General features: G+C 39.4%; 2 protein-coding genes across 2 annotated transcripts; both read left to right on the plus strand.

Annotated features, from left to right (window-relative positions):
* Nucleotides 1-2,574: 2,574 nt before the first annotated feature.
* LOC137749184 (uncharacterized) lies at nt 2,575-3,746 on the plus strand. The gene has a single exon (XM_068489300.1). It carries the CDS (start codon nt 2,810-2,812, stop codon nt 3,446-3,448), a length of 639 nt encoding a protein of 212 aa, XP_068345401.1. The 5' UTR covers nt 2,575-2,809; the 3' UTR covers nt 3,449-3,746.
* A 19,052-nt stretch (nt 3,747-22,798) lies between these two features.
* Nucleotides 22,799-27,680, plus strand: LOC137708132 (protein NUCLEAR FUSION DEFECTIVE 4). The gene is made up of 3 exons (XM_068447131.1): nt 22,799-23,517; nt 25,149-26,035; nt 26,587-27,680. The coding sequence occupies exons 1-3, from the start codon at nt 23,188-23,190 to the stop codon at nt 27,044-27,046; spliced, it is 1,677 nt and encodes a 558-aa protein (XP_068303232.1). The 5' UTR covers nt 22,799-23,187; the 3' UTR covers nt 27,047-27,680.
* Nucleotides 27,681-27,825: the final 145 nt, after the last annotated feature.

A 27,825-nucleotide genomic window follows, 5' to 3' on the forward strand; every position in this document is an offset into this window, starting at 1 on the left:
ATTCATCATTCATGGTCCTTTTCTGTTCTCATTATTACATATTTATACTCTTTATAAAAGGGAAAAACCCTAGCTACTTGGACCTAAGGAAATAAGGCCGGTACAGGCCAGTTGCAAGAGGAGAAGTAGTGGGCGCAAGTAAATGGGCTTAACAAACATCATGTCCTCTTGGTGGCTCAATTCTTTTAGGAGTGCAATCTGAAGGACATTGGGATCATTTCACCGGCATCCGTGGTTACAATCACTGCACTCACCAAGTGGTCGAGGTGGTGGTTCTAAAAGGGGTCGTGGTCACTATTAGTAACCACAACAACAGCATGCCAATCCCTAAGGTTTTGATTGGGCAGACCCCAACCTCTTCACCAACCCACGTCGCAGGCACCACAGTAACCCAATTATCCTTATTTCTCTCCAAATTTCCCTCAACTAAATTATGTTGCCCTTGGAATTTTAGGCCTAGCAAGTATCCCACTTGTAACACCAATCAACACGTCCAGGCTACCTATCACCAACGTTACTCTGGCCAGAGACATTCCCACATTTTTTCGACTTTATGCAACCAATACACAATAATTGGTATCAATTTTATAAAAATCGACCTAGGCAGTGAAGGCCCACTGCGATTTAGTGCAAATTGTTTCGAAAAATGGGTCTAAAGCTAGGCGGTTAATTTTTTTTTATTAATTGTGTGTGTGTGTGTGTGTGTGTGTGTGTGTGTGTGTGTGTGTGTGTGTGTTTTTTTTTCTTTTTTAGTGTCATAGTGGTATACTTATGGAAATGGTGTACCTAATTTAAAAAGGATGGATTGACTACAAGTTCATCCAATTGTGAAATGAATTGGAGCAGTTTTAAGGGGATATATACAAAGAAAAGAAATAAACTAGATACAACAAGGTTAAATAATTTAGTCTATGTCAAACCAATGCAAGGGTCATGAACAAGAAAATTTTAGTCTATCATCCAAGAATACTTTTCATTATGATTATATGCTTACTGTTTTTTAAATATTAAACTTGTTGGATGGATGTACTTTGTATATTCTTCTATTTCTATTTTTGCATTTTATCATTCTTTTATTATCCATAAAAGTATAATTTTTTTCGTTAAGTGTAAATAAACACTTATTTACAAGATATATAATAAATTTACATAAATCAGCTTAGGCGCTAGGTCCCTGCCCGCCAGCCAAGCGCTAGACCCCTGATCGCCACCCGACTAGACAGTGGCAAATCCACAGAGGGACCTGGGAGGTCCCAGGACCCCTCAAAGACGCCTGAATGGTTGCTTGAAATTTTCTGGGAACTCTGTGCAGTTACAACTGCGGCGTCATGATGGGGAAGAAGACCGCCCAGAAGGAGAAAGAAATTTTGCCAATTTCAACCTTGGCCCAAAACGCATGTTTGGCCAAATGACTAAAACTTTTTTTTTTTTTATTAGTTTAAACAACAGAAAAACGTTGCCGTTTGCTTTGATTTTGTTTTAATTCCCCAAGGCCTCTATTACTCTTCCTGAATCCCCATACCTTACCATCCCTTCCCCCATCCAAAACCTGAAACCCCCAATTTTCGCATGTCCAATCCTCAATTTCCCAATTCTCATAATCCTAAAATCCCACCCAATCTCATATTTTAATTTTACTCCAATATCATATCCCAATTTGTTTTAAATCTCCACACCACCACCATTTGGTTCAAAATTCAAATAAGATTTTTTTGGTATTCTAATCTAATCTCAACTAAATTATATTATATATTGATGGAGATTTTATAATCTATTATTGATATATTTTATTTTTGTATACTCATTTAATTATTGGAATTTTGTTTATTGATTAATTGGTATATGTTTTTGTGTTTTTTTTTATTAATATGTAGTGTATAGATAAGAAATATGGAAAAAAAATTCAAGCCAAAACCAATATCACGATCTATTTGTTTGGATAGTTCAAGTTCAAGACAAAATGAGTATGATATTCATTTGAATAATCTTGAGAGAGACCCTAGAAAAAGAATTCGAATGAAGGATTATTCTCCTAATATTCAAGATGAGGTTCAAAGATCATATTTGCAAATGGAACATTTTTAGACTATGAAACTTCGTCATAGATGCTTGAATTAGATTTTATAGCTTGTAATGTTGTTTTACGTATGATTCATCAATAAAATGTATTATAATTTAACTTTTAAATGTTATTTTAATCTATAAAAATTTTTACCTTTGTTATTGGGACTCTCCGAGTTTAAAATTCTAAATCCTTCATTGCGACTAACACCTAACTTTTTTTAAAACCTTGATTGTTATGTTGATAGTGATACTACCCACCACTTGACGAGTAACTCTTCTAGGAAAAACAATTAAGGGGAGTACTTTTCAATCACTATTTTATGCTAGTAGATTTTGAGTTCATTTCTTATTAAGGTAAACTATGGGAATTAAATGTGTAGATTAAATTTTGTAAACTAAACGATATGAAAGTTAATTATTAAATTACTACTTAATTGTTAATTAACGTGTTTATTTCTTATTAGTAAAATATTATTTAATTTGTAAATTTAATCTAAACTGAACCCAAAACCGTAACTTAATTCTAAATTGGCAGTTAATAAGGCCAACTCGCGGCGAACAGCCCGTAAAAAATCTACAATACCAAATCATCCTCCGAAGCATCACAAAATTACAAATCACCCACTCTCTATATAATTTGCCACCCAACGGCGCTTTCTCGAAACACACAGAAAATTCGAACACTCAATACTCTCTCTCTAGAAAGCATAACCGTCTTATCTGTTTCTCTAACTACCATGCGACAATGGCCGTGGCTTCGTCATCGAGAACAAGATCCGACATGTACAAGCATCGCAAATCGCAGTCGTTCTTTTCCTCTTCTTCGTCGGGCTTCGCGTCGTCCACCTCCTCGAGCTTCTCCTCCGGGTCGTCGACCTTCTTCGCGCGCTCCACCTCCCCGACGCGCATCTCCATGTACGCCCACTCTCCTTCCCCGCCGCCGTCGTCGTCGTCGTCCGTACGATTCGCGAACCGCCCCGGCTCTCCCGGCCGTTCGATTTCCGTGAAGAATCAGTTACCCAACCGCAAGAACAATGACAACAACAGCGACGCCGGCAAGAGAACGTGCCTGTGTTCCCCTACGACGCACCCTGGCTCGTTCCGGTGCGCCCTCCACAAGAACTCGCCACGTGGCGGCGCCGCTCACCAATCGCATTGTGGCGGCCAAATTTCGTCGTACCACTCGAGTATCAGCCTTAACTACAGAAGGTCGGCGATGAAAAATTCGCTGGTGAGAATCGGAGGAGTGGAAGGCGATTTAGTGAAGAGGGCTTTGTCGGCTCTGATCAAGCCGTCGTCGCACAGCCAGCGCCGCCGGGTGGATTTTCAGCCCAAGCCAAGCCGGCTCTCCGTAATGTCCAAAGCTTCCGACGACGACGTTTAAGTCCTGAATGGTTCTCGGAATATTGCTTGTATATTGATGCTGGGAGGTTAGGGTTTAATGGAGCAGTTTGGAGATAGGAGCGAGTTTTACCGGTGAGTTGACTTAGGAATCGTTCATCGTGTTTTTTTTTTTTTTTTTGGTAAAGGATGATCGCATGGTGATAGTAGTGTAGAATCTTGGATGAAGAAATATTTTTATTTTTCTTCGGATTAGGGGTTTATCAGATTCTTCTTTTTTTTTGGATTTCATTTGTAAATTTGATTTCATTTGTGAAAAGGTTTTTGCTGATTAGCTTTGATTTGTCATGGACTCTTGGGTTTTGGCTTTGTTTTGCGATGGGTGGATATTTGGATTTTTATTCATGCATTTATTTTTAATTTTCACACTTTTTTTTTTATTTTAAAACAAAATATAAGTATGATAAAAGAAGAGCGAAGGAAATGAAAATAGGAAAAAACAAATCAATTTTTATAATATTAAAGATGTGGTAATCGTTTAGCCGTTAGATCTTGTTGCATTGACACCACGTGTCTATTTAATAAACCATTAGAGTGTAGCCATCACACGTACACAAAAAAAAGGATTTAGGAGATGAAAGGAACTAAGGAAGCTAGCCGAGAAAATTCGTCTAAGGGTTATGCTTTTTCATCACATTACATGTAGGTTGTAGGTAAAGAATAGGGCTGGGCATTTTAAGAAAAAAAGAAGTCGAATGAACCGTCCGAATCGCACCGGCAGGGTGGTTTGGTTTGGTTTGGAATTTTTTTTTTTTTTTTTTTTTGGCAATTAAATCGAAGCACACCAATCTTAATCATTTTACAATTGGTTTTCAAAATTCTTAAGGTGGGATTAACCGCGCCGATTCTCATATATTTTATTTTATTTTTTATTCATATTTAATACGTGTAGTAATATAAATGGTTAATTATTTACGAGTTACCATGTTCCACTACAAGAAACAAAACTTAATTAGTTTAATAGCTCCTTTGAAGAAGAACAGGGGGACCATTTGGAGAAGGCAGCAGCTGCTTCTTTGGTGTTCTCCTTGGGTTGCTTCATTTGTGCTTTCATTTGAGCAATCACTTATATTGATGCTATGTTCTGTAGCTTTTAGGAGAGAAATTTATTATCCATGATTTATTTTGTAATAATAGACTAAATTTTCATTTGTTTTGTAATAATAGACTAAATTTTCATTTGAGCAATCACTTATATTGATGCTATGTTCATTTGTGTAAGATTAGATTATTATCCATGATTTATTTTGTAATAATAGACTAAATTTTCTTTTCACCAAATTTTTATTGACATAGAAAGTTTTATTAATATTAAGGCTGGGTGGAGGTTGGTTTGGATCAGGTTTGAGCCAAAACTGAAACCAAACCAACTCAATCGGTTAGGCCAAAATCGTAAACTAAAACCTACCAAGCTGGTTTAAAATCGATCAGGTCAGTTAACAAAGAATGACAAGTCGATTTGGGTTGTTCTTGATTTATGGATGTCCCATTTCTTCTCCAGACATGCGAAATCCTTTTCACGGCCCTACCTTGTATCTAACTCCTTTCCAATTTCAACTAGCAATTTAGTAAAATAAAACCAAACAACGAGGAAGGAAGTGGGGGAATGCAGCTATTCGCTCTGGGTTGATAGCAACAAATGGGTAAAAGCAATGACAAAGGAAAACAAATGGGTCCACTTTAAAGGTAAAAAACAAAAAAAAATTAAACAAATGGATTTTTTTTTTCTTTGAACAATCGATATGATATACATTAAGAAAACGTTTGTTTGGCTTCGTTAGAATTCACTGGACTGAACTGGCTTACCAATCCCTTTTTTGGTGCGAGAAGGGATTGAGTTTAATGAGACTAAATCGGACTATTGTCGATTAAGTCTTTCGCTAGTTGATCTTAGCTAAGCCCCTCGAAAACTACGGCATTGCTAATCTCGTCTCCACCACCAATGTCCTGCGAACACAGTCACCAAAATCCTGCCTTTTTGCCAATCTCCATCGTCCTGCGAACCCAACCCCCTATTTGCTTTCCAACGAACCCATAACCCAGACTTCCCGACGAACCGACGAAAGAACACTTAATCGATATGTGGAAATGGGTTCTCCATTTTCGTCAATTGAGTTGGAATTAGACCTAGAAAACAGAGATAACAGTCTCCGCCTGAAGAACTTAGGATCCAAGAACGATCTTTGCAATTTGAGATCCCTTTGCTACCCCGCAGCTCATGCGCTAAGCGCTTCCGTTGAGGCGAAACAAAATGAATACAAAGGGAGAGATAGGAGAAGGGACAGTGGTACAGAGGTGAAACAACAGAAAAAGAAAAGGGAAAGAGGAGATAGTAGGCAGAGTAAAAAAGGGAGGGAAAAGGAAGAACGAAGGGAAACAGTGAGCGGAGTAAAAAATTAAAAAAAAAATAGAGGTATAGAGATCAGAGACACTGTTCTAAAAATCCCTGCCTAGGCTCTAGGCGGTTGACCACCGCCCCAATTAATGCTTAGGCATTTGAAAATTAAGAAATGATGCCTAGACCTGTTGAGGCACCTGCCTAAACCGCCTAGGCACCTGCCTAGCCCGTCCAGACCTGCCTAGACACCCACCTAGCCTGTCCAGACTCGCCTAGACACCCGCTTAGGTTGCAACTCACTTAGATAGAAAATAGATAACTTTCCTTTTGCATTTTATTGTTTCCAATAAATTGTAAGAGATTTATTGAACACTTAAATAAACGCGCATTATATGTTTGCCCCCCATGTTTTCATTATGTTCTAATACTTCACAATATATATGTCATTCTATTTTCTAGTTTATGATGAAATTATATATATTTTAAATATAAACAGACACTTATTTAAACGAAATACAATATATTTACTTAAATCCGCCTAGTCTGCCTAGGCACCAGCCTAGTCTTCGCCTAACCGCCTAGGCGCTAGGCTCTAGTCCGCCGCCCGACTAACGCCTAACGTCTTGTAGAACCTTGATCAGAGAAGAAGATGAGTCTAGAACAAATGGAAAATGATAAAGAAATAATAAAATATTGATAGATATAGATTAAATTAATAATCAAGTTTTAACATATATAAATTAAATAATATAATATTAAACTGCACTAAACGCTTCATGAATCAGTCCAACTTAGTCTATTCAAAACCAATCCAGCTTAGTCCTTAAAGCTAGTCCAGTCGAAGATAGTCCAGTGCAACAAAAGTACCTTAAAGGTAGAGGGTAAGCTTAGCCTCACAATAATAATGTGATTTAAATTCGTCTTTGACGAGAATCAAATCTAAAACCTTTTACTTACAAGTGAAGAGTAATACTGCTAGATCGTAGTACTAAGTAGCAAACAAATAGGTTAAAATACTTGGATACTCACCAGCGAGTACCAAATATGCTAACCTACTTATGTGGTAAACTAAACTAAGGACACCTGGTATTTTTAGAATTCTTTTAAACACCCGCCCAAACACCTTTAAACACACAACCAAACACCTCATTTCTTCTTCCCTGCAACTTTTTCACCCTTTTTCCTTCATCTTCCTTTGCTTACACCAATCACCACCATGGCTGCAATTTATCATAATTGCAAATAAACAAAATGAATTCTTTTCAACATGAACAAAATAAGACCCATGTGGAGATGGGAGTCGCCATGTTCGTTGTCCTTTGCACATTCAACAACCATCCTCACCCACCACCATCACCAGTCATCGTCCTTCATCCGTTTTCGAACCGATGATTAATTGTATCCTATGAAATCGTTGAGTAATCGAATTCATGGCACCTGTAAAAATTGCTCTTGGTCGATGCACTGGTTTGGTTGAATTTGCAAAGGAAGGGCTATGACGGAGGAGAGAGGTAGTGGGATGAGGATGGGATTGACGGAGCGGCTAGCATATGGAAAGTAGGAAGAAGATAGGTGTTTGTTTATTAGGATAAAAAGGATTTGGGTGTGAGTTTTAAAGATAGGTGTTGGACAATTATTGGGTCACCTAATAAGTCAGTAAAAATTAGATACTGACAAGGCAGTACCTAAGTGTTATCCTTTCACAAAAGCAGATGAGTACCCAAAGCCAAAAGTAGATGGAATCAAACCCAAGGGAAAGTAGGAAGAAGATAGGTGTTGGGTTATTAGGATAACAATGATTTGGGTGTGAATTTTAAAGCTAGGTGTTGGACAATTATTGGGTCACCTAATAAGTCAGTAAAAATTGGATACTGATAAGACAGTACCCAAGTGTTATCCCATCACAAAAGCAGATGAGTACCCAAAGCCAAAAGTAGATGGAATCAAACCCAAGGACTCGTCCTCACGAAAGAAGATGATATCAAACCCAAAAGTAGGTTATGAGTTTGACAGTTAAGTGAGAGCAAATGAAAAGGAAATTGACTCTTAAACATGCAAGTCGGTTTAGTTAACCGTTGATTGAGAATTCTAGAAACCGTTTATCATACTGATTAATATCATCGCGGTTCGGTTTAACCACTGAAAGTTAAAAAAAATAAAAAGTAAATAAATAAATAACTAAACCAAACCACGTTATCGGTGCAGTTGGGCCAATTCAATCTGTTTTTTTTTTTTTTTTAAAGGAAAACTAATGAAAATGGCTTGAAAACTTTAAATTTTAACCATAAAGACAAAATAAATGGTGAAGTGAATAGTACCAAGATTGACTTTTTAGTGAAAAAATATGATTTTTCGTTAAAGTAAATAGTATCGGGAGTTTTTCGTTAAAGTTCCCTTTTTTAAATGCCCAGTCCTAGTTAATAGGTCATTTAGATGATTAAGGATTACCTATGCATTTAATTAAATCTTTTATGAAAAAAAAAATAATTGAATGAATTAAAAATTAAAACTTACCATTTCTGCTTCGTTAATTCTCTCTCCTTAATTAATAATTAATTGCCATCTTTAATTTCACATTCTCATCCATTTCTCCTATAAGCTGCATCAAGAACGAACTTAAAAAATAAAATTTGATGCCCACACCACAGCAGAAAAAGAGAGGAAAATAACAAGGGACGATGGTTTTCGTTCTCCCTCCAATGCCCCCTCTGGTTTTTGGATTCACCTTCTTTTTCTTCTTTCTATTGCAATGTCGTTACACATAATAGTGCAACCTTAATTTGCGTGCTTTTCGGACTCTTCACCTGGATTTCAAAAGACCTGTTATGATTATGAAATTCTTTGGTTGGATTTACCCTTCATCTCTTAAACCTAAATCGTTGATCTTTTCCCCCAATTGCCTACAAATACTCTGCCCAGATTCATTTGACCTTTCACGCTTTCAATTTTCATCAATTCGTGCCATTTTGCTCTCAACCTAGAAAAAGAAACCAAACTTTGAAACCCAAAAAAACCTCCAAACCTTCATCAATGGCCTCCAATACTTTCATTACCAAGCTCACCGAGGAATGCAACAAATGCCAAGACTTCATTGATCGAAATGCTACCCTCCGATTTGAGGGTGATTCAATCGCCACCCACCAGATTCTAGGACCACTCTTTAAGGACAATGTCCCAAAAACCATCACTGAAATGCTGAAGGCCCACTGCCTAAAACCCTTATTCCAAGGGTATGATTGGTCGAAGTAGGAATCGACCAAACCCCAAGAGGCTTGGCCCTTAACCCCCACGACCTGGGCTACTTGGGTCACCCGAATGGAGCCATACTTCAGCGATGAATGGAAAACTCTCAACATCTTTGATGCCATCAAACTTTCAACCATTAAAGTCAACAAGGACCGAGAGCTTCTGATGGCCGCCATAAGTTTCTGGTGTTCGGCCACTAATACTATGGTTCTTCCTCTTGGCCCTATTAGTCCAACTGTACTGAATATCACAGCCATACTCGGCACTTCTTCTTATGGTCTCCAAATTGATACCACTCTTTCTCGGTATCAATTTGACCTAGACCTGAAAACAGTCTTCGACAAGTGTGCCGTCAAATTTTTAACAAAGAAAGATTCGGATGCATCAAAAGAAGATGTGCACAAACTGTACAAAAATTTCTTCAACTACGGCACCTTAATCAGCCACTTTACTGGCTCATATGATGAGGATCTCAAGAAAGGAGAGCACGAGGCCTTCTTGTTTTGCTGGTACAATAAATTCATCTTTTGTACCAAGTCAAACAAGTGTTTAGTCAAAAATATGCCACTGGCTATGTCATGGCCCTTAGCTCGACCATCATCGCCAACCTCACTCGATGTTTGGCCAATGCCACTGTTGGCAAAATCGATCCCACCAGAACGGCCTACTCTGGATCTTTCAACTCTGACTGCAGGTCTATTTTTCCATGCTGAGGCCAGAGATCCTAAACTTCAACTCTTCTGAAGCGATGGGTCATCAACTGGCCTCATACCCCATTCTTACTTACTCAGCTGAAGACTTCTTCAAGTATTTCTTCGGCTTTGAAGATCTGTCAGACGATGAATTTCTGGTCTACCGCCACCAAAAATATGTCTTCCATCAACCTCCCCACAACGTTATGGGAGAAAGAAGAGGAAGTCGGCCTTCGACAATCCTGGGGGTTGTTTACCCTAGCTCCCTTTGATTGTGATGCTCAACAAGCTAGCTGGGAAGTCTACCATCCCCACATCGTGGCCCATCAATTGGGCTATCTTCAAGGTTGTCATGTCCCACTCTTCACTTCTCGTTCACTCTTGAGCGGAGAATGCTTTTCCAGCTCCTTGAAGAGGGAATGTGAGGAAGCCGAGCAGGAATATCAAGAGCGATGTACCAAATTCCGCCATCAACCGAATACTCCATAGACCATTGTACCAGCATATTCAGCCAAGGATACTTCAAAGAAGTTTTTTGGCCATCGACCAAAAAAGACGCTTGCTCCAAAATCCAAAAAAACAGCTCAAGGTATATATATTTTATTTCTCTGTTCATTTATTCAAACTTAATTCTGACTCAGGCTTAGTTTATCCAAATGGTCGTGCAATAAAATGGGCCGATATAGTTGTGATGGCCGCAAACAAGAAGAAACTCGCTCCTCATCCAAAGAAGGTTGCAACTATCGCGGCTTCTTTAGCCAAAGAGATAACCACTCCAACTCGAGTAGTGGCCACTACTGTGATGTTCGCACCGAGCAAATAGCCTCGCCTGAAGGCCAAGACAACTGGTAACGTTGCCCAGCCCTAAAAGCGTATCAAGAAAATAGCAAAGAATGGAGAGTGGAAGATTCATGTTATCTCAAGTCAGAACATAGAAACAACCAATCCTAATATCCCTCTCTTTTCTCCTGTTATCCAGGTCTCGGCAAAGGTACCACAAAACCCTTCGAGCCCGATCATAGGCCAGGCGATCGTGGTTCGACCTATTATCCAAGCTGAACCAGTCATCACCTCAGTGGTCGAGGAACTTGCAACTCCAAAGCTGGTCGTTGCCTATGCTGATGTTGGCCCAACAGCTGCTACTCTGGAAAAGGCAGCAATCATGGCCTAAAGAAACCTTTCCCCCAATCCAAAAAAGAATCCAGTAATCATCCTGGAGGAAGAGGTATAACAATTTCCTTTAATAATGTTCTCCTTTCATTTTGACTAGATCTCCCAACTAACAAACAATCATCTTTTATGATCAGGAAAACAAAAATGAAGTACCCTGGTTGGTGTAGAGTCCTCGACGGGTTAAACCACCTACTACAAGTCCCTTGCCTCTGGACAAAGGTAAATATGTCACATCTTCTATGGGTGATCTCCAACCGGCAGTCGAGGCGGCTAGTCAGTTTGACCCCCAAACAGCCGAAGTAGGTTCGGGACATAAAGCAGCACCTTTCGTTAAACCAGAAGCAACGACAAAGACACTGGTTCATCCCTAAGATCAGAACCTCGGCATACCTCCTCAGGAGGTCTCTTCGACCTTCGTAAGACATCAACATTTTCTTTTATTAATTTCCTACCTTAGAACTCTAAACAAATAAAAAAATTAAATGCAAGGTGCCCAATCGCTCATTTCACCAAAACATTTATGCATCGAAGGGCGTTATTTATATTTTCTAGCCATCAAACATAGATAACTTTCATCGGTTGCATGAATTGAAAAATTGCCTTAAACATTAGGCTTGGCCATTAAGCTCTTTGGGTTCGATCAACAAACCAGTAGACATGACCGAAGTCTTTTCTCGGCAAGTCTAAAATAACTTCTTTCTCTGTCATCCTCTTCAACTCTCGTTTCTCTAACAACTTTTTTCTATGCAGCCTTCATGGGAAGTCAAGCTTAACGTCTTTCTCTCCAACACTTCGAGGAGGGCTAGGTCGTCTGCAACACCTGCCAAGTCTAGCGCCATTGCCAAGCTGCAGGAACTTTTGTCTCTCTCGACCTCACAAATCCTTTAACGCAAATGCCTCAACTCTGTGGGAGAGTGCTTGAATGACCTTGCAGCCGACGGCTTGCTGAGCAACGAAAATGTTGTTCATCTGTCAACTGTTCTGGAAAGAACGACAATATTTTATTGTTTTCGAGAAGGCTATCCGGACAGATGATGACCTCAAGGCTACAATGGTCGCTCACGAAACTATCCGACCAAGGCTCGAGGCAATAAAGGCAAAGAAGGAGAAACTGGTTAACCTTGACCGTCAAATTGCCGAACTTCATCGTTAAAGGTCGTCCGTTATTTCTGAGCTCGAAAAGGATTTTGGGTCGAACAAACCTTAACTAGCAGAGTATGCAGCTAGCTTAAACCGGATACAGCAACTAAAGGCTGACAAAACAACTCGACAGGCCAAGGTTACAATGGGCGAAGTGAAGTGGCTAGAACTGAAAGCCGCTCTCGAAGCTTTTCTTCTTTTGATTCCCTAGAATTTTCTGGTGCCGACTTATGGGCCGGTCGTTTTCTTTTTGTAATTTTGTGTGTACGATCGTTGAAAATTAATGAAACAAATCCTTCATTATTACATCTCCCAAGTAACCAGATAATATTTCTTTAAGAATTTCCCATTGATCGGCAATTTATGAATTAAACCAGTTCGATCCTTGAGGTGGTATGCCCCATTGCCAAGAACTTTATGGACGATGAATGGGCCTTCCCAATTCGGCGACCATTTCCCGAATCTAGGATCCTTAATCCCTACTAGTAACACGGTTTGCCACACTAAATCACATTCACCGAATGTCTTTTGCCTAACTCGTAGATTATAAGCTCGTTCAACAATCTTTTTTTACACCACTAGTAAATTATAGGCATCAAGCCGAGCTTCCTCCAAATCCTCCAATTCTTGCCCCATAGCCTGACTATACTCGGCACTGAACAAATTGCTTTGTTCAATAACTCAAAACGAGTTTATGCTTAGCTCAATTGGTAGCATCACATCATGTTCATAAGTTAACACATATGGGGTCATCCCTGTTGTTGATCGGAGTGAAGTTCGATATGCCCATAATGCCTTGTTTAACTTTAAATGCCATATACCAGGCTTTTCTTTTATCATTTTGTCAAGGATACCGATTAAAACTTTATTACTTGCTTCGACCTATCCATTTGCCTGTGGGTAATACGGCGTGGACTATTCGAGCCAAATTTTCAAACTTGTTGTGTATTCTTTAAACCTGTCGGTCATAAAAATCATGTCGTTGTCTGGTATAACTGTTTCTAGTACACCGAATCTCGTCACGATGTTTTCTTCTACAAAATTGCAAACCTCTTCAAATATTAACTCGGTGTATGATTTTGCTTCGACCCACTTGGTGAAGTAGTCAGTCGCTACAAGTATCTATGCATCTTTTTCCGATCCCGAAGACGGCATAATCTTACCGATTACATCCATGGCGCATCCTCTGAACGGTCATGGCTTGGTAACCGAGTAAAGTAATTTGGTCGGGACCTTTTGTATGAGCCCATGGATTTGACATTGTACACAACCTCGCACGTATTCAATGCAATCTTTTAACGTACCAGGCCAAAAATAACCGTGTCGGCGAAGCAACTAACATGTTTTGCATTCGGATTAATGAGCCCTGCATATTCCTTCATGTACTTTTGTAATAGCTTGAGCAGCCTCTTCTGGGCCGAGGCACAATAACAACAGACCATCTTCACATTTTTGGTATAGTTTATTCTGATACATGATGTAATTTGTGGCATGTACCTTTGTTTTGCGGTCGTGTTTGCCACTGGGATCATCAAGATACTGCATAATTAATCTTCTCCAGTCGTCTGTTAATGTCTCGACCTTGCAAATATCTATAGGATCTTCTTGTTCCAACAATGAAGATAGGGACATAACTCATGTAAAAATTACATGATCGTGTTGGATAACTTGTTAATTAACCAAAGATGGGTGTAAACATCGCACTACTGGTATGACCTGGCCCAATTCACCCCAGAAGTTGTGCTCTGAAGGCTATTTATGCCAACTCGTCTGCGTCAGTATTTCAAACTCATAAGATGTGCTTGAACGTAATGCTTGCAAATGATTCGGCTAAATAGCTGGCAACCATATGATAGGGCGCCAGAGTATAACTCATGCAACAAAAAGTCTCATTGAGTTGGTTAATCACAAGTTCTGAATCACCGAAGACAAGCACGCGGGCTGCCTTCAAGTCGTGAAGGACATTAAGGCCAATGACGAGGGCTTCATATTCGGCCTGATTTTTTTGTACAGTCAAAATCCAACTTAAGAGAAAAATACCATAAGTAATGATTAGAGGACTGGATGACGATTCCAACACCGACCGAGGCCAAGGTACTAGAGCTATCAAAATACATCATCCAATAATTATCACGTGTTTCCACCATGCCAATTTCGATGTCGTTGCCCCTAAAACCATATAGAGAAAGATGTTGAGCTAAGAAATCGGCTAACACTTATCCTTTGACAGCTTTTTGGGGGGCATATATTGGAAACAAAATTCGAACAGCGTCATTGTCCATTTCCCAATTTAGCCTTTTACTATCAACCGAGTGAGCATATAGCGAATAACATCTGTCTGGGCAATGACCTAAGTAACGGAATAGAGCATGTAATGCCTGAGTTTAAAAGTAGCAAAGAACAAAAGCCAAACAGAGTTTCTCGACGGCTGAATAATTTATCTCAGCTGAGTTAAGATTCCAGCTAAGATAAAAAATGGCATGCTCCCACCCAGTGTCGTTGTCTTACGCAAGAAAATAGCCAATGCATTCCTCAGCAGCCGAGATATATAACTTAAGAGGTTTACTGCGCCGAGGTGGCACAAGGACAAGTATGGTGGTGAAGGAGATCTTGATTTACGTGAAAGTGTCTTGATGTTATTAAAGCCATTCAAATTTGTCAGAATCCTTAAGTTTCAAAGGCGTGGAAAAAACCTTCATTTTCCCCGCAGAGTTAGAAATGAAATGGCATAGGAAATTGATTTTGTCGAGTAAGGATTGTAATTGCTTCTTGGTTGTTGGGGGTGGAGCATCAATGATCGCTCAAGCTTTATTCTCATCTACCTCGATGCCACAATGATGTACAAGGAAACCTAAGAAGTTGTCTGCCGATACACCAAAAGTGCATTTGGCAGGGTTCATTTTAAGGTTATGTTGGTGTATACGAAGGAAAGCTCGCCAAAGATCCTCTAAATGTGTTCGACAATGCTTTGATTTGACCACAACATCATAGATATATACCTCAAGAATGTGCCAATCAAGTCATGAAAAATGGTATTCATAGCGCGTTGATATGTGGCACAGGCATTCTTAAGTCTGAAAGGCATGACGACCCATTCGTAGGTCTCGAGTGCCCCGGGGCAACGAAAAGTAGTTTTGTGAACATCAGCCTCAGCAATGAAAATCTGGTTATACCTAGCATGGCCATCCATGAAAGATAACATCTCGTGGTTTGTTGCAGTGTCGATTAGCAAGTTTGAAATTGGCATTGGATATTCGTCTTTAGGGGTTGCCAATTTCAAATTACGAAAATCAATGCAAATAGGTAAAGCACCATTTTTCTTTAAAAATGGGACAATATTTGCACCATTCAATGTATCGAGCTGTCTGAATTAAACTGGCTTTCAAAAATTAAACGAGTTCATCTTTTATGCCGAGCTGAACTTCGATCGAGAATCATCGAGGAGGTTGGCGGAAAAGATTACAACCAGCCTTGATTCGTAATTTATGCTTGACGAGTGTTCGATCCAGACCAGGCATCTCATGGTAACTCCAAGAGAAACAATCTTTAAATTCTTTAAGCAGTTTACAAAGCCCGACTTTCATAGATTAGGGCAGCAAAGAACTAATATATAAAAGTCGAGGGTCATCGGCCGTTCCAACATTTACTTCATCCAATGGATCTTTAACTTAGGGTTGACTGTCTTCAAGCTCGGCTGTGCAGCTTGTACTTTATCAAGTAACAAGACTAGACTGTTGTCTTCTTTGGCGAAGAACTCTACTAAGTTCACACCAGAATTCGGTTGCTTGGAAATAGTATACCAATGGGCCAGCAGGCGTTCTAGAATGGATGAAATTATGGCCTGGAGTCTATCATGTTTGGTATTAGGCAATAGGATCATCAATTAGGTTAACCAAACCAAGTCTTGCCAAATCTTGTTTAACAGTCTCGGTGCTAACCTCGATGGCTTTCTGAACTGAGATCCGCGTCGGTCATTCTTCTTCGTTGAAACCTTGCAGGGTGATGTAGCCAACATAATCATCGTAATAGCGAACGTGAATCATATTAGCTTCAAACGGTTGATTGTCGGCCAAATGTACTACAACCGATTTGTTGTCCCATAAAATGAGGACTTGATATAATGATGAGGGGATACAACTAGTTTGGTGGATCCAATCACGACCAAGCAATGCATTATACTCAGTTTTTAATCGACTATAAAAAACGCAGTCATGTGATTTCGACCTACGATAGTCACCTCTAAATGAAGCATTCCCTTAGTCTGAGATTTGTGGCTGACAAAGCTGTTTATGGTTACCCCTAATGGAATGAGTTCGTCGTTGGAGCGACGTATGCTTTCATGATAGAAATGGGCATGATGTTGACCGTTGCTCCACAATCGATAAAATTTTTGGAAATCAAGTATCCTTCAATATAGGTCGTGACACACAACAGCCTTAAGTGATAAAGATTAACAGAAAGGGAAACAGTTCGACGATAGTTGCTTTAAGTTTATCATCTTTGCTTATTTGCTCAATTTCTTTGACGGCCACAAAATCGATTTGCATGGCCTCCTCGACAATCATGTCACCATCTAGGAAATTTGGTTGGGATGTGGTTGGCCAAAATTCTACGAGTAAGACATGGACCATACTGATTTATATGTTGTCGATGACCAAATGGCCTATCAGGTCGTGATCTTCGTCCACTAGATTTTCGGGCAAGGTGTCTTGCTCATGGGCATTACTCGCTTGGCCATCTTCGACTATGATGAAAACACGTTCATGCTGCATGTTTGTTGGAGTTGTTTTGTTTTGAATTTCGACAACTGGCTCGCTCAGCGTTGGGACTTGGTCTTGTTCTTGGAAAGCCTTACGAGTTCACTCCTGATGTGCGATGCAGACGTCTCTTGTGTCCAAGTAAACATCTAAATGCACCACAGGCTCTTTTTCATTGGTCATAAGGCCGAAGAGAGAAACGGTTGAGAAAACTTCAAAATGGTACCGCATATATTGGAGATCCTCAAGAGAGAAAGAAAGATTGGCAGTATCAATATCAGTATATGGTTTTACCTCAAAGCCGAGAACTCGAGCCTTGTGTACATGTTGAAACCTGGCCTTCATTCCTGAATCTGACCACTTTTGGATGTTCTGTTCGACATCAGGGCTTGTTAATGTCAGGTCAGGAGACTTTAGGCATGCTTTTGGCATGCCATACAAGTCATTAGCCGAATGCTTTTTGTGAAACTCCCGTATGTATTCCAAAGCTTCGCCGAGAAACGGCAAGTGGCGATTTCGTCTGACTTTAATTAATGGCTCTTGTGGGGGCAGCGAAGGAAGTTTACTTTCGGCTTCCTTTCGAAAGTTCTCGAGGCAAGCTTTCATCTCCCCAAGTCAAAGAAGGAGTTTGATTCGCTTCTCAAACTCTTCAATTGTGGTTTCAAAATCGTGATCGATTACCTTCTTTCCTTAAAGCAGCTCAGTCATGATTGTCAGAGGTTGTCAGTCTTCTTCGTTACCCACTATTTCTTTCGGCCGCCATTGGGTAGCTAGGGTAGCATAAGTTACTTGTCGGCAAGCCATACAGTTTATTCTCTGGCAACGGCGTTTATGCGATTTGGACAATGCGGTATATGCACCGATAGGGAAGATGTAGCTATACCAACGCTAATCGTGTCATTCAGGTGTCTTGAAAGTTCGCAGGTGAACTTGAGCTACCAAAGTTGCGCGCATAATAATCTTCATTGTCAAATGGCTTGTCGAAATCAATTCGTCATCTAGTCGAAAACAGCTTGTTATTCTATGTTTGAGGGCCAAACCTATTGAAAACTTTCTGGCATTAGCTTGCACCGAGCATTTTTTTAGATGTTGCCGCAACTACAGGCCCCAATTGTGGTGTTTCCGCCAATGGTTATTCCTTCGACTCAGTTATGATAACATTTTATTTGCACCGACTACATAAAACCATCGGCCTGTTAGTTTCCTCTGTGCTGGAGTCTAACATTGACTCGGCATAAGCTAGGTTTGAAAAGTATTTGGGTGGCTCGTCCAAAGATAGATCAACTTTTAATTATGGCCAAGAATTCTGTTTAGGGATGTACTGCGTCGGGATGAATTCGGCTTTCCCTTTTCTCTTGTCCTTAGGTAGATAAACATCTACATGCTTACTGTTATCAAAGGGAAATGATCGGCGTCAACAACCATGGGAGGTTTTTCAAGAAACTTGAGTTTGCCATTATCAATCCAGCTTTGGATGGCGTCACGAAATATGACACAATTATTTGTCGTATACTTGTTTGAGTTGTGGTATTTGCAATACGTCTTTCCTTTCAAATCTTTGGCCTTGGGAATATTATACTCGGCACCAGTTTCTTGCCGACTTAAACCTCATAAGATATTCCATTGGTGACTTGCCGGATGATTGAGCCATCCTGGCCAAAGAAGAGATTGACATTTCCATTCCTGGCCGATATAATTGCTCATGAAATTTCTCGACTAATTCATCCCAGCTTTGGATGGAGTTGGGTGGGAAGTGGATGTACCATGCGAACACTGAGCCGGTTAACGAGAAATTGAATAGTCCTAGTTAATGAAAATCACTGTTAACGTCTCCATATTGAGCGATGAATCGAGCCCCGTGTTCTAATGAGGATAAGGATGATTCTATAACAAAAAGGCTAAAGTCTAGAATCTTGAATCCCTTATGATACTTGAATCTTTCTACAAATGATGGACATAGGTGAATGAATTTTTGAAACTTCGGCCCCTTTTGTAAGGCCGAATCAATTATTTTTTGGACTTCAACCATGTCAACAAACGCCGTTTATGCCCCTCAGTCGGTTCTAACCGATCTGCTGCTTGGTTTGCCATTTTTTTCTAAGTCAACCATTTTGAGCTGAGCAAATCCTATCTTAGCCTGTATTGCTGGCAAGGGATTACTCTTTAGAAAAAGAGGTTGTCTGGGTCGATCGACGGGTCCAATTTTGTAGACTTTATTAACCAGAACTTCGAGTAATCTGTTGTGCACAACGCTATTATCACACATCTCTTCAAGTATGTTTTTTATCTCTCAGCTGAACATTTGCTCAAACTGCCGGGATTGTTCTTCAAATCGTCGCCAGAGAAAAGATGGATCGGAGGCCTTATCATCATCGTCATAATCCTCCACTAGTCCTTCAACAAAAACACCTTTTGTCATTTTGGTGGAGATTTATGCATCACGAGCCTGACCGCCGAGATTAATTTCCTTTTCTCGGCATGTTGTACTTGTGGCTTCAAGTGTTACAGTAACAGGGGGATTCTATGCCTGTGACAAGCCATCTTTTCTTGGGCTTTAGACTGTACGTGGAAGATTAGTCGTTGACTTACCCATGATTGTTTTCTTTTTTACTGACCGTGTTTCAATGGTCATGAACTTCCTAGCTTTAGCACCGAGTCCCACCGGGAGTGCCAAAAATGTTGACCCTAAAAACTACCAAGCTTACATGGTGCACAAGCCGAGTAACTAATAAGCTAACTACGTGCTTCAGCTGTATGTGGGGGCGTGCCAACTCGTCGGCCGAGTTCGGCTAGGGAGTAAAATATGTTAATGTGGCGTTGGGCGTGTTGCTGACTTCTTGATCTTGCGACTGCGGACGAGGAAGGAACATGTCTCGGCCTTCGGGTTCTAGAGCTTAAAGACAAGGTTGCTAGTTTCTTCAAAGTTCACAAATCGCCAGCGTCATGTTCTGTCTCAGTAATTATATTCATGAGAGTATAAGTACGCCGAACTGGTACCAGATTGTACGGACACAAATACTCGAAAGAGATAAATGTCTTGATTGTAAATGTGGTTCAGCCGTCGGAATGCTGAACTTTAAAATGTACTTGTGAATATCCAATCATAAAATAAAAAACTTAGCTTTCAAAGTGCCAAGTCCAATAACCTAGTAACACCTCACTTCACCAAGAAGGCTAATGAAATGACCTCTACCAACAAGGACTCGGAAATCCTTATTGACCGAAACTTGGAAATAACCAATCAGTCTCGAAGCAATGTTGTCTATCCAAACTGAAGGTGCTCCTCAATCGGCTGATTCTATGGCTCCAGTGTTGTTTATCCAAACTAAAGATGTCGCCGGTTGCTTTCACAGTGTTGCTTATCCAAACTAAAGATGTGTTGGCTGGAAGAAAAGGGGAAAGGAAAAAATCTCAGGGTTGTTGAGAAGCTTTGCGCATGGCAATTTGTGTGTTGATTTGAACGAACTTTGAATGATGCACTCCCCTCTCTATTTATAGCAGCGAACCCCCTTATGGCCGAACTAGAGATTCACTTGGATTAGAATTCCTCAACCCAATCTGATCAGGTTTCGGCCAATCCTAACCCTTATAGGATTTTGAACCAAGCTCTTTGACGAACAAGATTCATCCTCTAATTCTAAGCATCCTCAGCTTTAAGACTCCTTGTTGCACTAGGGTTCAACTACCTCACCCTTATCTAAACCAATCCTCTCCGTAATAGGATTCGGTCGACCTTGACTGGAAGGCCCATGACAAGATTCTAGATGAATGTTACTGGACCGAAAACGATTCTAAGCTTGGCCCAAAATATTATTTTGGGCCCAAACAAATGTTGTGACATTAATTTAGTTTGAAGGCTCGTTCAGATTCTATTCAATATCTCCTGATAATTTGATGGTTCCTTGTAAGTTGGTGTTTTAATTTGGTAGTTGGGTTGGCACTTAGTATTCATTTATTTACTATGCTCTAAGGTTGCTGGCTAGGGTTTCTAAATTATACTCGGAACATCGGTCAAGGTTGCACTCCAGATTTCTGCAGTAAAGATACTTGTTTATGCCTTTATGGTGTCAAAGTTTGGTGTTGTGATGTTTACTTAAACCACGTTTTTGGTGTTGTGAATGTTGGCTTTGTACTGCTGTAGGGCGTCACGTGACTGCATCTTCCCCGTACCTGCACCATGTTCCAAAGGGTGCACAGCTCGGCCATGCCGACACAATAGTTTGTAAATGTTGTCGTAAAGAGGGTGGCTATTCTGATGACGATGACTGGGTTGAATACGCTGTTATGAGTCTTTGTCGAACTTGTGGTATGTATGGCGACCGCAGGACTGAAGGTTGCCCCGATCGCCGGAGAAACAAGGAACAAATTGAGTTGATAGTGATCGAGTTTATTTCTGATAGTCCAATTACCAACTGTTAATTTCTCCTGCATATTTAACAGTATTTTTAGCCTTCTCCTGCATACAGAAGCACTTAGAATTCTCATCGAGCAGAGCCCAACACCACATATTAAGTTAGATACTTCACATGTCTGCGTAAAAAAATTTCTCTTATTGGTCTGAAAATGGTACCTTTGCCCGGACTATACACGAAACCGCTCACTTGGCTAAAATTTATCATATTTCTGATCTCTAATGTCTAATTTTTGGTTATCCATTTCTTTATCCTATGCCTAAATCTATTGGAATTTAAAAGTTCCTCACCCAAACATACATTGAATATTTGGAATGGTGTTCGTTGAGAAAGTTCAAATGCTATTTGGTTCACCGTTTTATGGATTATGGATTGGAGTGCTATTGTTACAAAGTGAAATATCGTTGTACATGGGAGACATTTGTTATTCAAACTTTGAAGCACGTGAGGCGAAATCTTGTCTTAAGTAATATCAATTACTTCTTTTTTTTTTTGGGAAAACATAATATCAAATGCTAGACTCGATCTCAAGGTTAGGTTTTTCCAACTCTTATTTGTACGCATTTAGCATTGTGTTTACTTGAGAGTTTATACACGACAGAGCTACCCCACATGTTTAGGGTAGGCTCTAGCTTATACAGCCACAAGTTATTATTTAATATATATTTAGTGCATGATGATTAATATAAAAAAATTACTTTTATGCTAAAAGTAATAGATGAGTTTTTCAAAAAAAAAAAGTAATAGATGAGTGCTCTCTCTCTCTTTCACATATTTTTTAAAGAAAAAGACCATTTTCACTGTTCAGAAAATATTCCAAATCTGAGGGCAAAGCAACACAATTCAAATTGATTTGATATTCTTTATTGAAAGTAGTAGTATGACAGCAATTTGCACTAAGATGGAAGATGAATCCAAAAGTCGAAAAGATTCGGTTAGACCATCAATTATCGGAGAAAATTTTCATTATACTCACAACATAAATGATACATCATATTTTATTATATAAGTAGAATTTTGTTTATTTTTTTAAATTAATTTTTTAACACACGTATCTCATCTCACTTGTATAATGATACATAGTCTACCATTTCATGTTTTGGGTACACAGAAAAATCTTTCTAATTTTTGCATGCAAATTTTCTCCTATAACAATCATCCAAGAGGGAAAGAATGAGTGTGCTATCCACACTTTTTTTTTTATTTCATACACACCTTCTTAATTTACGGTCCTTGGATCGACTAAATTAAAGAATATCAAATTATATAAATTAATAAGGGTATGTGAGAAGTAAAAATAGTGTATTGATAGCTTACCTTTAAGAATAATCTCAAAATATCAAGATAATATTCTAAGGATCAAACTCTGCAGTGGAAAGAATTGAATATTAAACAGTTTATTCTTATAAAAAATATATAAAAAAAAGAGAGATAATTTTTATTAATATCTTGTTTTTTAGTCTGACGCTATATTTAACATTTCATTAAATTAATTTTAATTTAGTATATTACAAGACAGTTTTAACTTAATTCGAAATAATCCGACGTAACGAAGACATACGCATCTAAGTGTGTAATCGATCCAAGGCTCCAAGCCAAATACCGAAATTTTATGTCATATCGTCGGCGTATAGCTGATTCACCACAAAGGGCACAACATGCGGGACAAAGTATATGACGTGAACAAAATGCAAAGTACAATAATTTAGTCTTAAACGGGAATACAAGGGGCAGCCCCGCCGTCGGCCACCTGCCCTCTGGTCTATGGTTCTGTCCCATCACTTTGACACTCGTTTCCCGAATGCCCATGTGATTACAGCCACTCCATAAACTCCAAACTGGGAGTTTGGTCGCGCTGACAGCTCTCTCTCAACCGCTTCCAATCACACACTGCAACGACGTATTTTCCCACATTTCTATTGCCCTTCCTTTCTCTCTGATCCCATTGTATCAGCGATCAGAAGATGCCGAGCCCAAGTCTGAAAGCAGGAAGCCGGCCGCCGTGGGTGGGGTTGGGAGCGGCGGTTTGGGTCCAAATTGCTTCCGGAAGCTCCTACAACTTCCCGCTCTATTCCCCGCTGCTGAAATCGGTGATGGGTTTGAGTCAGCAGCAGCTCACCATTCTCGGAGTGGCCAGTGACATTGGAGAGAGTTTCGGTTTCCTCCCTGGGATCGCCTGCAACAGGTTTCCTCCGTGGGCTGTGCTTTTGGTTGGTTGTGTGCTCTGTTTCTTGGGCTATGGCGTTATCTGGCTTGTTGTCAGCGGAACTATTGGCAGCTTCCCTTTTGTGGTGGTGAGTTGCCCACTTCATTATATATCTCCATTTCTTTGTTTTGAATGATTTGAATTTTGAAATAGATTGTTTAACTCCAAAAGTTGAAACTTTCACATAGGCAGTTTGTTGTTTGATGGGTTAATTGTTCTTTTGATAAGATTTTGGAGATGATTGCTTGATTGGTGTACTTCTCAAATTTGGTAGACTTTCTTCCAATGTATCTATTTTTCTCTTCGTTTATCTAGATTCTTAGGAAGCATGCGAAGTTACGGTAGATCATGTTGATATTCCATTTCTGTTGAACTAGCAGAATTTTTTACTCTTCAAGGGGAATGTAGTAACTCTTATTTACCAATTGTATCCGAGAATTAAAAGAAATTCTTTAAATCAGTGATAAAAAAAATAGCAAGTCTGTTTTTTCGATGCATTTTAAGGAGCTAAGCAGTATAAGTGCAAACAAAACGCATCATTAACCTTAAATGCTGAAAACCTATCGAATTGCATTGCAGCTTCCTCTCCTTATCAAGAAATTCTTTATCGTAGTGTTCCTTGGAATTGTTGTCTTTCCCACTTTCACATTTTTAACAGAACTTTGCTCATTACTCTCAAGGATTGAAAACCTTAAAGGTGAGAATTCAGGTACCAAATTGAGCAATTTTCATATCTCATATGTGTCTATTAGTTCTGTGAATGGTCTAGGTATCAACAGGTTTACAGTGGCTTTACTTAACATGCATCGTTTATAAATTCAAGCAAAGACAACTTGGAGATGGAAAGTGATTAAAAATGTAGATAGATGAGGAACCTCCAGTCCACTTTAATAACAAAAAATTCCTAACTGAGCTCAAGACATTATGTTTAACTGATTAAAATTTCAAATTTTTCGAAGTTGTAAAGTCGTGTAAGTGTTGATTACTCACAAGCAGGCTCATTTTCGAAACTGTTAGTGGTATCTCAGATCTTGGACTTTTTCAAGTCTCACTTAAGGCAAACTATAATCTCCATAGTATTCTTGTCCTCTCTTTCTGGAGCTTTCTTGTGTGATTAAGACTGAAGCCGCACAATTAGCATCCTGCATGAAGATTGTACGTAGAGAAATGTTTTTTCTGAGAACAGATTGATTGGATACAATTGATCCACATGTGTTTTCAACTTCTTTTTTAGTTGAAATTGATTCATCTCCTATTGACTGCATTGTACTTCATTGTACAGGTGTTATGTTCTTGTAGCAATAAGCATTTTGTTTTCCTCGTGTATGTGTTGGAATTGATTTACATGGGCCTTTTCTTCTTCAGGCCTGCTTTCATCTGCTTTCTGCTATTTTGTTGATATAATTACTTCACCACTTTGCTTCTTCGTGCATTGTTGTCTCAGGCTGTTAGGGGTGACTTAAATGTTGTCTTCTGAAGGAAAGTCATATTATGGAATGTATTGCCTTTTAATACAAAAGGCATTACCCACATGTCAAATTCTATTATTGTCTTTATGCATTACGCAACCCCGTCCCCCTTTTATCTTTATGTTGATGTTGAATTATGCCGAAAAAGTAAAAATCTTACAGAAGGAAATTTTCAGAAATAAGCTAGTTAAATATATGTTTTAGTTTTCGCATTAGGACATCTAATATCTATCTTTTATTTCTATTGCAGTTATGGATCACACTTTTAATTGCGGCAAATAGCAATGCTTGGTTCGGCACAGCTGTGCTTGTAACCAACATGAGGAACTTCCCTCTCAGTAGAGGCACTGTGGCTGGCATTCTCAAAGGTTATATCGGGCTTAGTGCTGCTGTTTATACAGTATTATACAGTACGGTGCTTCAGGATTCGGCTTTGAATCTATTGTTGTTTCTTGCTCTTGGGATTCCAGTTTTGTGTTTAGCCTTGATGTACTTTATCCGGCCATGTACTCCAGCTTCTGGAGAAGATTCTTCGGAGCATGTCCATTTTCTCTTCACCATAGCTGTCAGTGTTTTGCTAGCTATTTATCTTCTCACTGTCACATTAGTAGAGCAGTTGGTATCTCTTAGCAATGCTATTTCCTACATTTTGGTTGCTATAATGGTTATTCTTCTACTTGCTCCCCTCGCAATTCCTGTGAAAATGACACTATTTCCTTCAAGGGCACGAGCTGAATCTTCAGACCGTCTTGCTTCGGAAGAAGGCAATGCGACCCAAGGGGATCCTTTGTTGACACCATCCTCATCAGCTACACATCTTGGCAGTTTTCTTGAGGCTGAGTATGCTTCAGATATCGAAACACTTATTGCAATTGGGGAAGGGGCAGTGAAGAAGAAAAGGAGACCTAAGAGGGGAGAGGATTTTAAGTTTCAAGAAGCTTTTATAAAGGCTGATTTCTGGCTTCTTTGGTTTCTATATTTTCTTGGGGTTGGTTCTGGAATAACAGTACTCAATAATTTGAGCCAGATTGGGATTGCATTAGGCGCTAGTGATACGACAATACTGTTGTCTCTCTTCAGCTTTTGCAATTTTGTGGGTCGTCTGGGTTCTGGTGCTGTTTCTGAATACTTTCTCAGGTCATTTCTGACTAACTTCTGCTTAACTGTTTCTGAAACATTTTTTTTCTCTTTAAGTTATACAAATTTCTGTACAAGCCTGGCTTTTTAACTTTAAGTATAACTGACACCAATTCGGCAATAATAAGTCCTGTTTTTCCACTGGCCCTGATTTTAAGTTTCGACGATCTTCTGAAGTATCTTGCTAGCTTGCTTTGTTGACTTGTGTTTCTTTTAACCTTTAATCTTCTTTTTGGTGGATAAATCTCTCAAACTTGGAAATTGTTGCTTATTCTTTAATGTGTTTTCGTTCACCTTTTTCTTCCCTCTATTGTAGGGTTAGCAGATTGCAATGTTATGTCAGAGTTTCTTGAACATCTTACTTTTATGTCAAAGTGTTCCAATATACTTTGAGATTGTGACCTAGATTCTTATACTCGTAAACTATATACCAACCTTATTCTGTTCGAGAATATATGATCACATTCCACTCTCTGTTTTTAATGGATGATTCATTCTTTTGCTTCTTTAAGGGCATAATACTAATTTGGTATAACATTTTGCCATTGCAGGACAAAAACAGTTCCTCGCACAGTGTGGATGGCATGTGCGCATGTAGTTATGCTCATATCGTATGTTTTATATGCACTAGGTATCAGTGGTACTCTCTATGTTGCAACTGCTCTGTTTGGTATCTGCTATGGGGCTCAGTATTCATTGATGGTTCCAACAGCCTCCGAACTTTTCGGCTTGAAAAATTTTGCTGTAATTTACAGCTTCATGGGACTTGGGAATCCTATCGGTGCGGTACTTTTCTCCGTTTTTCTTGCTGGTGATGTGTATGATGCTGAAGCTGCCAAGCAAGGAGGGACTACATGCGTAGGTTCTGCTTGCTTTGGGCTCACATTTATAGTTTTAGCCAGCGCCTGTGGACTAGGCTTCATCTTGAGTGTAATTTTGACAATTAGAGTACGACCAGTTTACCAAATGCTTTATGCTGGGGGTTCCTTCCGTCTGCCTTCGAGCCACTAATGATTAGAGATCGGTGACATGAATCCATAGTTCCATACAGGCTTGTGGAAGCCTGTTCTGATTTCGTCATTCAGATTATTAGTGAATATCTGCGGCTTGACTCTGCTGTCTTATATAGGTACTGCAAGTTCTGAGCTTTAAACTATAATTTTTCACCCAACTTGGCCTTTGTTGGTTGCGTGTTAATGGCGGATCAAGGAAGAGTCAATGGAGTCCGTTGTAGGTCCCCCCGGTATACTATGTTTCATACGAAACTAAGCACACTTGAGAACGCATAGTGCTGTTAAAATCAAGAATAAGCGATCTTCAGAAGTATTTCGGCAGGGTTTTTGGATGATTCTGGTTGCTGTGGTGCTGCAACAATTTCCCATGGGACATGCTACAAGTTCCCCACACCATGATTACCATTTATCATCTGTTATACCATATTAGAGTTGGAACTCTCGCAGACATATTCCTTCACATTCTGTTATGTATCCTTTTAACTTCTTTTGGTGCTTCTCTAGCACGTGAGACGAACAAACTATCGCCCTTTTTGTTTTGCTAGCAATGGGCTCCAAACAGCAACTTTTAAAAGCAGCATGTAGGTTGCTCATGTTGCTTTAATAAAAAACAGAATTGAGTCTTTAATAAATATTTTCAATTGTTGAAATACCTTCATTAATTTTTTAAAATGACATTATTTGCCTTCCACACAAATTTTATGCCTCAAGAATAAAGTGACCGCTACGACTTATCATCACAAACACTAACCTTACACCATCAATGTCATTATCATC

Source organism: Pyrus communis, chromosome 11, assembly GCF_963583255.1.
Source record: "Pyrus communis chromosome 11, drPyrComm1.1, whole genome shotgun sequence".
NCBI lineage: Eukaryota > Viridiplantae > Streptophyta > Magnoliopsida > Rosales > Rosaceae > Pyrus > Pyrus communis.